General features: G+C 46.1%; 1 protein-coding gene across 2 annotated transcripts in view; it reads left to right on the top strand.

The window, feature by feature from the left end:
* The window catches only part of flncb (filamin C, gamma b (actin binding protein 280)), a 64,256-nt gene that overhangs the window by 3,121 nt on the left and 43,070 nt on the right, over nucleotides 1-18,065 (top strand). For both annotated transcript variants that reach the window (XM_078419638.1, XM_078419637.1), the window contains exons 2-6: nucleotides 13,855-14,103; nucleotides 14,840-14,937; nucleotides 15,190-15,337; nucleotides 15,808-15,926; nucleotides 17,516-17,593. In XM_078419638.1, the coding sequence (XP_078275764.1) occupies nucleotides 13,855-14,103; nucleotides 14,840-14,937; nucleotides 15,190-15,337; nucleotides 15,808-15,926; nucleotides 17,516-17,593 (692 nt within the window). The remainder of the gene's footprint in view (nucleotides 1-13,854; nucleotides 14,104-14,839; nucleotides 14,938-15,189; nucleotides 15,338-15,807; nucleotides 15,927-17,515; nucleotides 17,594-18,065) is intronic.

The raw sequence follows: 18,065 nt of genomic DNA, 5'->3' as shown, positions 1-18,065 counted from the left end.
ACAGATTTACAACTCTCTGACTGAAAAAGTTTTTCCTCATCTCCGTTCTAAATGGCCTACCCCTTATTCTTAAACTGTGGCCCCTGATTCTGGACTCCCCCAACATTGGGAACATGTTTCCTGCCTCCAACGTGTCCAACCCCTTAATAATCTTATGTGTTTCGATAAGATCCCCTCTCAATTCCAGTGTATACAAGCCTAGTCGCTCCAGTCTTTCAACATATGACAGTCCCGCCATTCGGGGAATTAACCTAGTAAATCTACGCTGCACGCCCTCAATAGCAAGAATATCCTTCCTCAAATTTGGAGACCAAACATGCACACAGTACTCCAGGTGCGGTCTCACTAGGGCCCTGTACAACTGCAGAAGGACCTCTTTGCTCCTATACTCAACTCCTCTTGTTATGAAGGCCAACATTGCATTGGCTTTCTTCACTGCCTGCTGTACCTGCATGCTTCCTTTCAGTGACTGAATCAGCCTTCTTATTCTTGCCACCAAAGTGGATAACCTCACACTTATCCACATTAAACTGCATCTGCCATGCATCCGCCCACTCGCACAACCTGTCCAAGTCACCCTGCAACCTCATAGCATCTTCCTCACAGTTCACACTACCACCCAGCTTTGAATCATCTGCAAATTTGCTAATGGTACTTTTAATCCCTTCACCCAAGTCATTGATGTCAGTTTTTGTCTGGTAACTGATCCTGTGAAGATACCTGGGGCTACGTTGAAGATGCTGTGACCTGCAAGTTGTAGTTGGCGGGCCAGGGTTGGTTGGGAAATGTTATCTGTTTTCCTCCACATTCTTGTTTCATGGTTACTAGTAGCAGCTGATGAGTCTAAGGGGATTAAATTGCGAGAAGGGATGTTAGGGAGTCCCGGGCTGAGTCACATGGTCTTGTGCTACTGTGAAGTTAGTGGGTGTGCTTGTTACAGTATCCAGTATCTCTCAATAATCTCTCCTACACTAATTGAAAATTACCAATTGGGATCTGAAAGCTTTCATCTGCATGCCCACACATTAGTGATTTTTCTCCCAGTGTTTGGGGGGGAAATATGTACCTATCCTGTTGCCGTCACATGAAAGTGATCCTTGCATTTACTCTACATATATTCATCGTTTGGATCAATATTTCAATCTCCGAATTGTGAATATAAGGGAAGTGGCTCCCAACCTTCAACCCCTTGTCTTGGTTGCTCATTTAATCTTGGCCAGGAGTTAAAACCGTCTTGGCCCTTGTCCAGGAGACGGCAACAAATGGTCAGCCATGAACTTTCTTGGCCCCTTGAATCAGTTTGATCATTGAAACAATAAGGTTCAGTCGGCAGTAATTTGTTCCATGTCCTTTTTGTTCCCACTTTTCCTTTCAGTTCCCCCTTCACTCGCCCTCCATCCAGACATCCATTCAGAAAGTAATTCCTGTTGATAACTGCCCGGCTCCAGCTGTCCTGCGGTGCTGTGGTTCAACGGGTTGCCCTTCCAGAATATTCCCCACACATTTGCAAAGTCACGCCTGTCCCAAGTTGCTCTCCTCACCCCCTTCCCCCACTCCTATGCTGAGCTCAAGAGCTATATACAGCTGCTCGGGCAGCTGGCAGGAATGTGCCCGTGATAACCTTGGAGTCTGACAGCTTGCCATGTCCCTCAGCTGTCTCTCAGTGCCGCTCCTTGCAAGAGCCTGGCTGTAGGGTTTGCATGACTCTCAAATACCCAAGGTCCCGGGCCACCCCGCCCGTATTAAAGCAGCTTCACTGCTTTATGAAATGGGAGACTTTGGAGGGTAACAGACTCCTGCGTGGCCAACTGCATCAGGAGCGTCAATTAAGTTGTTAAAAGTAAAAAAGGCTGAATTAGCTGGCATAACCAGGTCCAGACAACAACCTAGTTGTGGATTTGAAGAAGGGTCTTGACCCAAAAATTCGCCCATTCCTTCTCTCCAGAGATGCTGCCTGTCCCACTGAGTTACTCCAGCTTTTTGTGTCTCTCTGTGGATTTGTACTCCTTCATTGCCAATGGTTTTGGTGCCAGTAGTGGCTGAGCTGTAGCCTGGTCCTGTGGTGACTGGCCCCATCCCAGAGTGTTGCGGTTTCCTGTGGTTCCTGGCTGTTGCACTTCCCCTGGCTCTTTCCCTTTCGTGTCTGTTTTAATTCCAGCTAGGTGTTCCCTTCCTCTCGGAGATTTTAATCCTTCTGTACCTCCTTGTGCTTCCCACATCATTTCAACTCCATGCCAAAAATTCTTTCCATTCAGTCTAATTAATTTTGTGATTATTTTTTGTTGTTGTTTTTGTTGAAAATGAAAAACTTCCTCCATTTGCTGTCTGACATTCACCTTTCTCCAGAATCACCGTTGCTGTTCATCTCATGGCTGAACAAGTGCCATTTCTCTGCTTCTGTTGCTAGTGAATGTGCTGAAGTTCCTGCTGTGTTGCACCATTAATCGATTACTGCTTTGTTGCACACAATTGATTTTGATTATTCCGGACCACTGGAGGTTTGCATTCTTATCCAGGGTTTGACCAGTGAAGTAAGAGAACATGTAGGGAATGGTCAGTAGGTTGGGCAACGCCTAGGGAAAGAAAACTGGACTTGCTGTGATTATATACAGGCCGTTCATTCTGAATGGGCAGCATGGTGGTGCAGCGGTGGAGTTGCAGCCTTACAGCTCCAGAGACCCAGGTTCAATCTGAGTGCTGTCCGTACATGCTGTTGTACGTTCTCCATGTGACCTGCGAGGGTTTTCTCTGGATGCTCCGGTTTCCTCCCACACTCCAAAGACGTATAGGTTTGTATGCTAATTGTCATGGTGTATGTAGGATAGTGTTAGTATGTGTGAATCGCTGGTCAAAGTGGACTCGGTGGGCTGAAGGGGCCATTTCTGTGCTGCATCTCTAATCTAAACTAAACGAATGTTCCTTGCAAAGAAGAACACGTATGTTTTGAGAGGGAAGTGGAGTAAGCTTGCACGAGTGATTAAAAACTGGACAGTAAAATCTGCGTTGAATATTTGAAGAGATTAAGGTCAGTGTAGACAAATGTAGGTTTTCTGCTGTCAGAAATGGGGGAAGTTGTATTTGGAACAAAGTGGAAGAACAATTAAATGCATACTTTGGTTCTATCTTCACATTGGACACGGATAACCTCCCAGATGGGTGAGAGACCAAGGCTCTCGAGAGAGTTGGACACTGCCTGTATTTGTTAGGAAAACCTCTGTTTCATTTCACTTGCACTAAAAGATGATAGATTACCAAGATGATATTGTTGGGAGATAGTTAACATTATCTTCTTTGGTTCCTAAAAAAATGAATAGAGATTATTACCATCATGGTGATGGATTGGAGGAAACTAGAAGATGCAATATGAACTGAGTGTCTTGAAATACCAGTTGCCGAAAATAAGTAACCAGGAAGCCAAGTGGCACATTTACTTCATTGCAGGAGCAGAGATGTCAAGCTACAGCTACCCTGGGATTGGAGACCATATCTGGTGTTTAGTGTGCGGCTTGGAACTGGTGAGGGAGTGCAACCAAGTTTTACTAAACTGATTCCAGGGATGGTATCTCTCATTTGACAGGAAAGATGCAGTTCAGCGTATGGTGGTGAACCTGCAGAAATTCTCTGCCACAGTAAGCAGTGGAGATCAAATTATTAAATGGTTACTGAAGTGAATGTTTGGCTACAAACACTGTGGCAAAAAGGCCAAATGTACACCGTCTGCTTGTATTCTTTACACTTCTATTTTGTTGTTGATTGTCATTCACTCTGTATAGTGACCAGCTCCGCTCATGTGGTCCGTTTTACATTGGGGTTCCCATCCCACTTTGGTCTTTGCTGCCTCATGAGACTGACTCGCTGGCAGTAAGGAGCCCGTGACAGTCAACTGTGGAGAGGATTAGTGATTTTATGTGAAACTTCATTGAATTGAGATGGACATTATTGTTACTTGTGAGGTTGTTTTGGAGGAATCAGTCGATGTGAGGTTCATAGATTGGGGGGGGGGGGGGGGTTTGGTAGGTGTGGTGCAGTTGTAAGTGGTGTGCAGTTATTTGAATTATACCAGGAAAAGGGAAGAGTGAGCATGCCTAGGGTCTCCTTGTCTTGAAAGGGAAAGACTGAGAAGTGATACATTATACGATACGATAGAACTTCATTTATCCCAGGAGGGAAATTGGTCTGCCAACAATCATAACACACAAGATACATGAAATTAAAGTGACGAGTGGAAAGGATTGGGGATGTGCAAAGATTGGTGGGGGAGAGGGGAGTCGGTCTACCCCATGGCAGAAGGGGGAAGAGCGGTACAGTTTGATAGCCACAGAGAAAAAGGATCTCCTGTGGTGTTCTGTGCTGCATCTTGGTGGGACCAGTCTGTTTCTGAAGGTGCTCCTCAGGTTGACCAGTGTGTCATGGAGGGGTGTGCGGTATTGTCCAAGATGCTCTACAGTTTGAGGAGCCTCCAAGACCACCTCCAATGAATCCAACTCCGCCCCCAGGATGGAGCCAGCTTTCTTGATGAGCTTGTTACTCTTGTTTATTCACAAAATGCTGGAGTAACTCAGCAGGTCAGGCAGCATCTCGGGAGAGAAGGAACGGGTGACGTTTCGGGTCGAGACCCTTCTTCAGTCTGAAGAAGGGTCTCGACCCGAAACGTCACCCATTCCTTCTCTCCCGAGATGCTGCCTGACCTGCTGAGTTACTCCAGCATTTTGTGAATAAATATCTTTGATTTGTACCAGCATCTGCAGTTATTTCCTTATACTACTTGTTACTCTTGTTGGCATCCATGGCCTTCGCCTCATCAGAGACCTGTTAACAGTCTCGATCAGTGACTTTTAGCATTGTCAGCAAGAGTCGATGTAGTGAAGATGTAGCAATCCTGCTGCAAAGAAATGGGTCTTTTTGTCCATTGATATCTATCTGTGCCAATCTCATTTACTGGCACTTGGTCTGCAGCTTTCTATGCCATGGCAATTCAAATGCCTGTTTGGATTTGGATGCTGGCTTGCCATCTCTGAGCTATATTTCCCTAATCATTTCTCTATAATTAGCATGTGTTTTGGACTGTTGTTTCAGTGCATGTTGGGAGAAGTGGAAATAATATTGTTCAGAGTGTTCTCTCAAAAGAAAAGAAATGGCCTAATGAGGAAGCAAGAAATGGCAGTGAAAGGCTGGGTTCCGAATACAAGTAGAGGTGCTGGTTGGTGGGTGGCTTTTGTTATAAACCGGGTTTTATTTCTGCTTGGTGAGTTCATCTAATAAATTGAAGCAGGCCACCTTTGACCTATGGGATGTGCATCCCGTGTCATGTGGAAACTCTGGGACAATTCCTGTGTTTTGGACAAACACAGTAGAAGGGGATTTCCCGGGGCAGTGCGTCCATACTTGTAGATGTGACTCCAGGATGGAATAATGCCACCCTGGTGCCAGGGCTAGAATACCAATGAGCGGCTGCTGGGAAACTCTGGAGAGAAGCTGTGCAGCCAAGGCGCGTGTTCCATATTTGTACCAAAGCCTGAAGGATTTGGTACAAATTCCAGAACCAGGGGTCACAGTTTAAGAATAAGGGGTAGGCCATTTAGGACTGAGATGAGAAAAAACTTTTTCACCCAACTTTTTCAAATCTGTGGAATTCTCTGCCACAGAAGGCAGTGGAGGCCAATTCAATAGTCAATAGTCGTTTATTTGTCACATACACATAAATGTGTAGTGAAATGAAACATTACCCGCAATTCACTGGATGTTTTCAAGAGAGAGTTAGATTTAGCTCTTGGGACTAACGGAATCAAGGGATATGGGGAGAAAGCAGGAACGGGGTACTGATTTTGGTTGATCAGCCATGATCATATTGAATGGCAGTGCTGGCTCAAAGGGCTGAGTGACCTACTCCTGCATCTAATTTCTATGTTTCTATGTAGGATTGAGTACAGGATTGAGGGTGTCTAGCAGGTAGACCTTGAAGAAAAACAGTGCTTTTGGTGCCACCCACTGGGTTTGCAATTGCTTTGGGGCAGTTTGAAGCCATCTTGTCAGGGGGATATGAGATTGAATGTAGATTTGGAAAGTAGAGAAGTGGAAGGAGGAGGGAATAGAATGGAAAGATGTAGATGGTCTAGTTAATTGGCTTTTGCAAAGGAAGTTTGATCCAGAAAGGTGAGGTCATGCATTTGGAGCAGGGGAAGAGAATACCCAATAAACAGGAGAAAATTGAGAATTATGGCTGCAGATACTTCAAGGTAGTGGTTAAAAAGCCATATGGGATTCTTTTATTAACTAAGACCGAATCTAAGAGCAGGAGGCGATGCCAAAACTGTATGCAACACTAGCTGGACCACAACCTGAATACCGCATACAGTTCTGGTCATCACATTTACAGGAAGGAGCTGCTTGTACTGGAGAGGGTACAGAGGAGATTTGAAGTAGTTGCCAGGACTGGGAAGTAAAATTGAACATGCAGTGGTTGATTTATTTAGAGCAGAGAAGACTGAAGGGGTGTTGAGTGTGGTGTATACAAGAGAGTTAATAGGAAGAGCATATTTCCCTTGGTGATGAGATTAAAAACCAGGGACAAAGATTGAATTTAATTGATAAAAAAGATTAAAAGGAGCATAAAATATTTGTTTTTACTAGGGTTGGTAAATATCTTGTTGCATTGTCTACGTAGTTGATAAGTTGTAAGCAGCAGTTTTATGGACCTAGGCTAGTTAATGGGATTAATGGTGCGGCCGCGGGACGTTTCAGTGCCCGGTGTGGCTCGGCCGCGGGACGTTTCAGTGCCCGGTGTGGCTCGGCCGCTGGACTTAACATCGCCCGGTGCGGCCGCGGGACGTTTCAGTGCCCGGTGCGGCTCGGCCGCGGGACGTTTCGGTGCCCGGTGCGGTTTGGCCGCTGGACTTTTCAGTGCCCGGTGCGGCTCGGCCGCTGGACTTAACATCGCCCGGTGTGGCCGCGGGACGTTTCGGTGCCCGGGGCGGCTCGGCCGCGGGGCCTTCCATCCCCTTGCGGGGGCTGTGCGTGTCGTTTGCCTCGGTAGGGGTCGAGCTGCCTGTCCGTGGGTGCGGGGGGAAGAGAGGGGAAGTTTTGTTGCCTCCATCACAGTGAGGGGGTGTTTGGAGTCACTGTGATGGATGTTTGTGTTGGGGTCGGGTGTCCTGTGTTCTTTTCTTTTTTGTTGTGTCTTGTGTCTTGTGACTGCTGAAATTTCGCTCGGTGTTTGTGCCGAGTGACAATAAAGTGTTGTTATATAGACGTTGTCATGCAGCACGGAAAGCAAATGCAAACTAAGCCAACCTCATTAATGCTCTTGTTACTTTAAATTAGTCACAAATTCATTTTTAACATGTTTACCCTTGGGTTTCTCCAGAACTACAAGCCATTTTTAACATGTTTACCTTCCATTTCTTTGTTCATACTTCAATTGGCAACTTTCAATTACATCCAAGATTATTCGAGGAGGTTCCACACTGCAGATCAAAGATATATTTGCTGCAGATGTCAAACTCACTGGGTTGAACAAACAGATACACAGCACATGGAATCAGAACCAGATTAAAAACACAGGCATCCATAGTGATGCATTGCATCCCTGCTGGTCAAAAAAAGGTCCACCCAGAGTGATCTGGGTTGGTGCCCACTGGCCACCATCTGTTTCTATCTGATTCTGATTCTTTTCAGGTTATAGGCCATGTGCTGTATCACTGTTTGTCCAACCTAATGAGTTTAATGTCTGTGGTGTGGAATCTCCTTGGATAATCTGGGATGTAACTAATTGGCAATAGAAAATTATGGGTCAATGAATGACTGGAAGGCAAATGCGTTGAAATGATTTTGTGGCTAATTTGAAGTATTGAGGGTTGTATGGTTTGCATATGTTTTTCTTTTCAAAGGCAATCGACAAAATAACCGCTGCTGAGCAAAGCTGAAGAAACGGCAGCAGTGTGAATCGTAAAGCAACGCGGCCTGATTAAATAGTGTTTTTCTGGAGCATCGAGAAGACTTGAATGGTGATCTTGGGGTTAATATAAGAGTTGCTTTCATGATGACATCTCTAGAGTTCGTCATTTTAAAGTTTGCAGAAGCAACAAAACACCAAGCAATCAACTGTAAAGTTTACAATAGAAATGGGTAAATGTGGGGCAGGTGATATTTATGCAGTGAAGTGGTACATTTTGGGGAACAGAGGTTTCATGAGCTAAATTACCACATTTTATGGAACTTTAATTTTGAATGCATATATAATCATCAAAGGTAAAAGGGGAGATAGAGACGGGAATTTGTTTGTGTAATACATGGCATGCAATAGATTAGGTTTCTAATTTAAAGTTTATTAAGCATGCATGCTCTCTGGATTATGGGTTGTGTTTCACACATTATTGGATGATGAGGGGTATAAAAGGGTTTACTAGTTTCCTGTGATGAGGAATCTTGTATGGAAAATATCAAAGCTGAGAACTGGAGCAGAAGATTAAGGAAGATTTGATGTGTAGGAAAAAAAAACCTGCAGATGCTGGTTTAAATCGAAGGTAGACACAAAATGCTGGAGTAACTCAGCGGGTCAGGCAGCATCTCTGGGGAGATGGAAGTCTGAAGAAGGGTCTCGACCTGAAACCTCACCCATTCCTTCTCTCTAGAGATGCTGCCTGACCCACTGAGTTACTCCAGCATTTTGTGTCTACCTAAGGAAGATTTGATGCAGGTTTTCAAAATCATGGAAGGCTTTTTCGGGGGCAGGGTGGAATATAGTATAGTGTAGAGACACAGTGTGGAAACAGGCCCTTTAGCCTCCCGAATCTGTGCCGACCAACGATCGCCTGTACATTAGTTCTATTCTACACACTAGGGGCAATTTACAGAAGCCAATTAACCTACAAACCTGCATGTCTTTGGAGATGTGGGAGGAAAACGGAGCACCCGAAGAAAACCCCCACTGTCACGGGGAGAATGTACAAACTCCATACAGAAACACCCATAGTCAGGATCGAACCTGGTCCGTGAGACTGTAAGGCAACAACTCTACTGCTGCACCACTGGAAGAACAATGAACAGTGGAGGACCTGGCGTGGGGGAACCTCCGGGAGGGGGGGGGGAGAAACCATGGAGGACCCAGAGGGAGGGGGGAGGGGGTAACTTTTTCAGCGCCATATATGGCGACTCTTTGTATACCTTGGGTATGCAAGCAAAGAATTTCACTGTGCCTTGTCACATGTGACAATAAAGTATTCCATTCCATTCCATCGTGCAGAAAGTTATCTGAATTGCCCTGCCTGAAAAGGTACGGAAACAAATCCAGCTGCAACTTTCAGATAAGAATTGGATAAATAATTGAAAGGGAAAAAAATATGGTGTGGGGGGAAATGAGCAAGGTTGTGAGACATATTGGCTGCACTTTTAAAGCACGGGTGCAGCATGAAGGGCTAAACTGCCTGCTTTGTATGATTTGTCCAAACCATACAGTCACTGCTGTTCAGGGGAAAGATCATTAACAATCTTACTGGACTGTCATTCTTTGACCGTCAAACCCTCTGTATGGAGTTACTGTTTATACAGGGTAAGGGTTATTCAATGTAACTTGGAGAGTGAACAGTTTATTCAGGGTAATGGCTGTTTGGTGTGACTGTACAGACCTTGTTCTCTCAGGGTAGGGGTTGTCCATTGTCTACGGGCACATGGTTTAAACAAATGATCTTTGCCGTGCCTAGAGAATGGAATCACTGTTAATTTAGGGCATGGCTTATTCACCGTGCAGCAGGGTAGAGTTGCTCATGATTCAGTTGTTTGGAAAGGTAACTCTTGTGTGTGTGTATCCTTTCATGGTAAAGTATGAATGAATCTTCAGTCAAGCCAGATGAGCCTCTGTGTCAGCTTATGTCTGAACAAATAGTTTGGATTTTACATCACCTTCTATCTACGCAGAATGCGTGCAGCAGACTGGTCCACTTGCTGTGTGTCTCTCACTCCCATTCATTGGTAGTCAGTGCTTGCCACACTGGTAGTGGAGTGTGAGGAGGGATTAGATAGGAATGCAGCGAGTTGGAAGTTTGTGGCTGATCTGATCAGGATAAGGGCTGTGCATTGGAACTTTAGGGGTGGGGGTTTAAGCGTGAGTGGAATTTCTGTCAGCAGCGCTCCTTTCTGTGACAGCTGTGGGGCCACTGGGATCCCTGCCAATGCAGGTACAGTGTGGGAGGAAATCCTTCTGAATTCTGCATTGAGAGAGGGAGGAAACACTAGCTCTGAAATCTTTAGGATCTGCTGCCTGGTTACACTGGAACGTTGCTGAAAATATCACTGGCTGTGGCCCCAGCCAGCAATTCCCAGATGAGTGAGAGTGATCTCTGCAACAGCTGGGAAGTTGTGGCTCACGGGGAGAGAATTACTCATGGTGGGGGCTGGTCCCAGCACTTGTTTTGATCAAGTCTTGGACGATCACTGACCAGAGAGTTCCTTTTTGATTTCCTTCAATGCAGTCATTTTCCTGTGAATAATACTTGATTATGGAGAGAGTCACAAGGATCTGATTGTTGGCTGCTCGGCCATTTCTTAAGATCAAGGTTGATCCTTTCCCTTGGTGCTACTTTCCTGTAGTCACCCAAACGGCTTTAATTACGTTAAGTTCTAAAAATATTGATTTCTGCCTTGAATATGTTGACCTTCCACAGTCCTCTTGCAGAGAATTCCAAAGATTTACTCGACCTCCTGGGAGGCAACATTCCTTGTCTGTCCTGAGTGGATGATCCTTTATTCTGACACTGACCACTGCTTCCAGACACTGTATCATTGTTGTTAAACCGTGTGAGAAATTGATGGGTCACGTTTTAGTCTTCCAAACTTCAAGTCAAGTCAAGTCAAATTTATTTGTCACATACACATACACGATGTGCAGTGAAATGCCTGCAATGCCTGCGGGTTGTGCACAAAAAGAATTACAGTTACAGCATATAAATAAAGTTAATAAGTTACTATTAGTGTCGACAAAAATTTAGTCTCTGGGGTTATAAAAGTTGACAGTCCTGATGGCCTGTGGGAAGAAACTCCGTCTCATCCTCTCCGTTTTCACAGCGTGACAGCGGAGGCGTTTGCCTGATCGTAGCATCTGGAACAGTCCGTTACTGGGGTGGCAGGGGTCCCTCATGATCTTGCTTGCTCTGGATCTGCACCTCCTGATGTATAGGTCCTGCAGGGGGACGAGTGTAGTTCCCATGGTGCGTTCTGCCGAACGCACTACTCTCTGCAGGGCCATCCTGTCCTGGGCAGAGCTGTTCCCAAACCAGACTGTAATGTTGCCGGACAGGATGCTCTCTACAGCCCCAGAGTAGAAGCAATGAAGGATCCTCAGAGACACTCTGAATTTCCTCAGTTGTTTAAGGTGGTAAAGGCGCTGCTTAGCCTTACCCACCAGTGCGGCAATGTGCGTTGCCCACGTCAGATCCTCTGCGATGCGGACTCCCAAGTATTTAAAACTGCTCACCCTATCCACAATAGACCCATTTATCTCCAGTGGCGTGTACGTCCTTGGATGTTTAGCCCTTCTGAAGTCCACAATCAGCTCCTTTGTTTTAGTGGCATTCAAGAGGAGGCTATTGTCCTGACACCAGAGTGCCAGATCAGCCACCTCCTCCCGGTAGGCCTTCTCATCGTTGTTGGAGATCCGGCCCACCACCACAGTGTCATCAGCAAACTTGATGATGGAGTTTGAGCTGAACCTGGCCCCACAGTCATGTGTGTACAGGGAGTACAGTAGGGGGCTAAGGACGCAGCCCTGGGGGGATCCTATGTTCAGGGTGAGGGAGCTAGATGTGTGTTCTCCCATCCTGACCACTTGGAGCCTGGCAGTGAGAAAGTCCAGGACCCAGGCACACAGAGGGGTGCTAAGCCCCAGTTCCAGCAGCTTCTCAACCAGTCTGCTGGGGACTATTGTGTTGAATGCTGAACTAAAGTCAATGAACAGCATCCTCACATAGCCCCCCTGGCTGTCCAGATGAGAGAGAGCGGTGTGTAGAACCTGGGAGACCGCATCATCTGTGGACCTGTTCGGACGGTATGCGAACTGTAGTGGGTCCATGTTGCGAGGAAGGAGGGCGCAGATGTGCTTCTTGACTAGCCTCTCAAAGCATTTCATGACAACCGAGGTGAGGGCCACCGGTCGGTAGTCATTTAAACACGCTAGAGAGGCATTCTTTGGCACCGGTACAATGATGGATCTTTTGAAGCATGCAGGGACCACGGACTTTGCCAAGGAGAGGTTGAATATTGTGGTGAGCACTGGAGCAAGCTGAGTAGCACAAGACTTTAGTACTCGCCCAGATATACCATCTGGGCCTCCAGCTTTCCTCGTGTTCACACGCGTCAGAGCCCACCTCACCTCATGCTCGGACACCGAGAATGTGTGCACATCCCCGGCGGTGGATCCCCCTCCAGCCTCGCTAGCCAGCGCCCCTTCGGTGCTGTTTTTAGACGGCGAGCTGGTGGTGTTACCCGTCTCAAACCGTGCATAAAAAGAGTTCAGGTCATCAGCTAAGGAGGAGCCGGCACTTCCGGTTGAGGGGGTGCTGGACCTGTAGCTAGTTATAGTCCGTAGCCCCTGCCAAAGGCGCCTGGTGTCCTGCTGCTCCATCTGTGACTCCATCTTGTCCCGGTACCTCCTTTTTGCATCCTTCACTGCCCTTCACAGTCGGTAGGACTCTCCCTTGTAGTCGTCCATGTTGCCGGATGCCAGGCCGGAGTTGTAAGCAGCGGTGCGAGCATTCAAGGCCACGCGAATAGACCTGTCCACCCAGGGTTTTTGGTTAGGGAAGATACTGACCCTTACCGTGGGGATGATGGTAACTTGAGTACAGAGCAAGTCTACTTCATCCTGGTTTGCATAACAAACCCGCCAACCCATGCCATTAGCCAACTTTATTGCTTGTTGTTCCTGCATATTAATTTTCAGTAATTCCTGTAAGATCTTTCTTTTGGGCTTTCTTGCCATTTGGAAAATAAACTTTCTATATATTTTTTGCAACCAAAATGAATGACCTTGCATCTTTTTCCCCACATTTCCTTTGCCATGTCCTTATTTTTTCATATCCCCTGAAAACCTGCCGGCACACACTGCCACCAAACTTTCTATTGTTAGTAAACTTGGATTTGTATTTGATTTTGCCTCTGTGGATTCAACCGAGCTAAGACACTGATTCCTGCAGCATTACTACCAAATAATCCATTTTTTTCTGTCCATTCATCAATCCTTGATGCATCGCAGAATGTCATCCACAATAGTGTGAACGTTTAATAAAAACCTTCTGAAAGTCTAATTACACAGCTTCAACTTGTTTCCCTTGGTCTCTTCTACTATTTAAGTTCTCAAAACCACTCTGAAAGATTTTCCAAAACTGAATTCCCTTTCATAAATCCATGTTGACTCTATCCAATCCAGTTAATATTTTCTAGGTGTCCTGTTACCAGTTACTCAAATTTTAGCTTCTAGCATTTCCCTACCACTGCCATGCAGGGAAGTTGGGGAATTAATCTTGAATTATATTTGTTTGGTGGACAGGCACTTTATTGGTTAGTTACAGATTAAAACGTGCTTCCCGCCATCTCGCCAACACTCCAAATGCAGATCCTTCATGCACTTGGCAAGTCACAGACAGTAGAGTTTCTGTGATTTTAATTGGTTCAGTCACTCTTTTTGCAGATCTTTCTGAATGTTTTCCTTGAAGTCCTATTTTATTTGGCTGTGTCGACCCATTCGCAAGTTCCCTTCTGTGTCTCTCTCCCTTGTGTCTCTGCCTTATGAAGGATTATTACTGTCATGCTGACTTAATGCTTCACTGTTGCGTTCTAACCCAAGGCCTGGTTTGTAATTTGCAGATAGTAAGGCTATTGTGGATGGGAACCTGAAGCTTATTTTGGGACTGATCTGGACCCTTATCCTCCATTACTCCATCTCCATGCCTATGTGGGAGGATGAGGATGAAGAAGACATCAAGAAGCAGACTCCCAAGCAGAGATTGTTGGGATGGATCCAGAACAAGATCCCACAGCTGCCCATCACCAACTTTCACCGGGATTGGCAGGACGGCAAGGCGCTGGGTGCATTGGTGGACAACTGTGCACCAGGTAAGAGCTCGGCAGTGAGGGAGAGTGCAGTGGGATAAAGGAGAGGGGAAGGACTGGGTTTAAACCCGAGTGAATTGCTGCAAGGTTTGTTTTGAGTGGAGGGGTGGTTGTATTAATTGTTCAAGGTAGCTGCCAAAATCGACAGTATCAATAAGGGCATGGGATTATCAGATGTGTAGCTGCACGGGGTGACTTTCCAGAATGAACCAGTTGATGAAGGTAACCCTGACCGTCTGTGTGATGGCAGCAGGACTGTAGTCGTGGTGCTGGTAGAGGAGAGGGGCACACCAAGAGCTTGCAAAGCACTGGGGTGGATTTGAAAATGCTGAATTGGCAATGTTGGAAATGCTTAATAGAGCTGTATACAATTAAAGCTAAACAGAACCAGATGTGAGCAGTGCTGGCACAGTCTCAGCTCCTGCTAAATGACTAGGCATGAACAGGAGCACGGGCGCTGATCGAGCGTGCACTCTGTAGTTAGGGCGATTGCTGATCAATGAATCTACAAGTGATCGACTTCAATAAAAGCTCACTGTTAACTGCAACTTCCAAGTTTCCAGTCCAAAGTTGTTCTGCAGTAGACATCCTGAGCATTTATAAAGCTACCTGGAGCTAAGCTGAGCAAATGCTTTGCCCCTTGTAGATTTTTTTTGTTTGCGTGGGTTTTTCCCTGCCTGATGTAGGGATTCCATGCTTCATTGCCCCTTTGTTTGAAAGGTGTTCATTGTGCCCACAGGTCTGTGCCCTGACTGGCAGGACTGGGACCCGAATCAACCCGTGGGGAATGCCCGTGAGGCCATGCAACAAGCTGATGATTGGCTGGGGGTTCCTCAGGTGATTGTCTACAGTGTCATCCCTCTGCATTCGCACAGATACAACAGAATCTGGTGAAATAATGTGCAGGGAATTTCTCCCTCTTTATTCAATCAACACGAGGCTCCACTGTGCACGAGCTCCTGGAATCCCGACCTCGCTGATGCTCACTCAGATCCTCACGTTTATCCTCGTCCTTGCTTATCCACGTGTGTCTGTCACATTTAACCCTTTCCCAGCGCTCACCCCTGACCTCCTTTGTCCACTCTGCAGGTGATTGCCCCTGAGGAGATTGTGGACCCCAACGTGGACGAGCACTCGGTGATGACCTACCTCTCCCAGTTCCCAAAGGCGAAGCTCAAGCCTGGTGCTCCCCTCAGGACAAAACTCAACCCCAAGAAAGCTCGAGCTTATGGGCCAGGTAAGGACAATCCCTTCATGTGTTGCCCCAAATCTTGGCCCACTGACTATCCGGTACATATTACCCAGTACATATTATCATGTTTCCGAGGATAAGATGTGGTCTTGGTCTGAGAATACCCTCTTTGACTTACAATAAGGGATAGTTTTCTGTCTGCTGTTTGTCCTATCAGCTAGGTTGAGGAACAGCAGATGATGATGATTCTGTGGAAGCTCTTTGACCTGGGGTAATGCTTATTGGTGTGTCGGCTTGACCATGGCTTAAACCTGGTTTGAGGGATGATGGATGAGTCATTCAGTCTGAAGATGGGTTACGACTTGAAACGTCACCCATCCTTTTTCTCCAGAGATGCTGCCTGACACGCTGAGTTACTCCAACACTTTGTGAATATCTTGAGGGATGATGATGTCCTTTAACCTGGTAGCAAAGTTATTGTGATATATTTAAATGCCCCTTTTGTTTGCTTCTAGGTATCGAGCCACAGGGTAATGTAGTCCTAAAGCCAGCAGAGTTTACAGTAGAAACGATCAATGCTGGTCTTGGAGAGGTCCTGGTCTTTGTGGAGGATCCTGAAGGCCACACTGAGGAGGTACTGAGAGTGTGGAATGGGCCGTGCTTTCTTTGTTATTAGTTCCAGCAAGTAAATATTATTTAGAAGATCATCATTTAATGCTCATCTCTACTTGTGGTACACTTATTATTGCTACATGTACCAAGGTAGAGAAATCCAAGGAATCCAATCCGAGATAGTGGTATCCAAGCAAATCATACCATAGATGAGTACCATAGATGAGTACTGTGTGCAGTTTTGGTCTCCAAATTTGAGGAAGGATATTCTTGCTATGGAGGGCGTGCAGCGTAGGTTCACTAGATTAATTCCCGGAATGGCGGGACTGTCGTATGTTGAAAGGCTGGAGCGATTGGGCTTGTATACACTGGAATTTAGAAGGATGAGGGGGGATCTTATTGAAACATATAAGATAATTAGGGGATTGGACACATTAGAGGCAGATAACATGTTCCCAATGTTGGGGGAGTCCAGAACAAGGGGCCACAGTTTGAGAATAAGGGGTAGGCCATTTAGAACGGAGATGAGGAAGAACTTTTTCAGTCAGAGGGTGGTGAAGGTGTGGAATTCTCTGCCTCAGAAGGCAGTGGAGGCCAGTTCGTTGGATGCTTTCAAGAGAGAGCTGGATAGAGCTCTTAAGGATAGCGGAGTGAGGGGGTATGGGGAGAAGGCAGGAACGGGGTACTGATTGATAGTGATCAGCCATGATCGCATTGAATGGCGGTGCTGGCTCGAAGGGCTGAATGGCCTACTCCTGCACCTATTGTCTATTGTCTATTGTCTATCAAGTAGTGAAAAAGACAGAAGACAGTGTAGTAGCTATATAGAAAGTACAGGTTTTAAAAATGCATGGGTCACAATGATGTGGATTGGAAAGTCTGGGATTTATCCCAAGCACATGGGAGGCCCATTCAAATGGATCTCCCATGTGATCACAGTGGGGAAGAAGCTGTTCATGAATTTGCATTTGTAACTCTCTGCAATTTCTTGTGGGCTTGGCAAAGCAGTTGCCATACAGCTCGATACTTGCGGGGACTGTGCGGGTCGGTCGGGGACGAGCTGTCTGTCCGTGGGCGTGGGGAAGAGAGTGGAAGTTTTGTTGCCTCCATCACAGTGAGGGGGTGTTTGGAGTCACTGTGATGGACGTTTGTGTTGGGGTCATGTGTCTTGTGTTCTTTTTTGTGTGTGACTGCTATGTAGTTTCGTTCGGTACCTTGGTATCGAATGACAAATAAAGCTCTGTTGAACTGTTGAACGATACTTTCTATGGCGTCTTTGTAGAAATTGATGAGTCATTGGGGGGGGGGGGGTTGCTGAATTTCCTTACTCTTCTGAGTAAGTAGAAGTTTTGGTGTACTTTCCTATCCACACCATTCATGTGGTTGGACTAGGATAGATTGCTGGTGATATTTACACCTAGAACCTGGAGCTATCTCCACTTGAGCACCATTGATGCAGACTGGTGTGTTCCAGAGGGAGCACCATTGAGTTAGAATTATAATGTATGCACTTCTTGTGTGAGCTGAATTCTCTGCTGCTTGTTTTGCTCAATGGGCTGGTGTGGGAGTAACCAGTTGCAATATAGTGACCATTTTGTTTTCTTTGTAAAGGCACGTGTGACTGCAAACAATGACAAGAACCGCACATACTCTGTTTCCTACATACCCAAAGTTGCTGGCCTTCATAAGGTAAGTCTTTGATCATTCCAAACACTTCCGTTCAGCCAGAATGAGCTTTGTCTCCATCTTCACTGGTCCCATCATTTTGCACTATCGGTAAAATGCTCCATTCGTAGGTTTGCTTGTGCATTGACACGTAGATCTGGTATTCCTTCCATGTTTTCATCACCAAATGGGGCTACGTGTGGGAACTACATGTCAGAAGCTATTCGGTGAAATGAGCACGGCGATTGCTCCCACCCTTTGTCATGGGTTCCTAAGGAAATAGTTCTGTTGCTCGAATGGTTGATCTGCACCTCATCGCCGCTCCCTGATCTTAGATTATAACTGGGGATGGGGAACCTAGCGATCTTGTCTTTGAAGATCTAATTTGCACTCGGAATCCAAATGTCTTGTTTTGGGCTTTGTTGGGAGGGTTTGCAGGTTTGTTTTCACATTTCCTCTTCCCACCAAATAGTCTCCAAATACCTCACTGACTTCC

This window comes from Rhinoraja longicauda, chromosome 23 (assembly GCF_053455715.1).
Source record: "Rhinoraja longicauda isolate Sanriku21f chromosome 23, sRhiLon1.1, whole genome shotgun sequence".
NCBI classification, from domain to species: domain Eukaryota; kingdom Metazoa; phylum Chordata; class Chondrichthyes; order Rajiformes; family Arhynchobatidae; genus Rhinoraja; species Rhinoraja longicauda.
The sequence above is the reverse complement of the archived record's forward strand: the minus strand, read 5'-3'. Positions and strand labels throughout refer to the sequence as shown.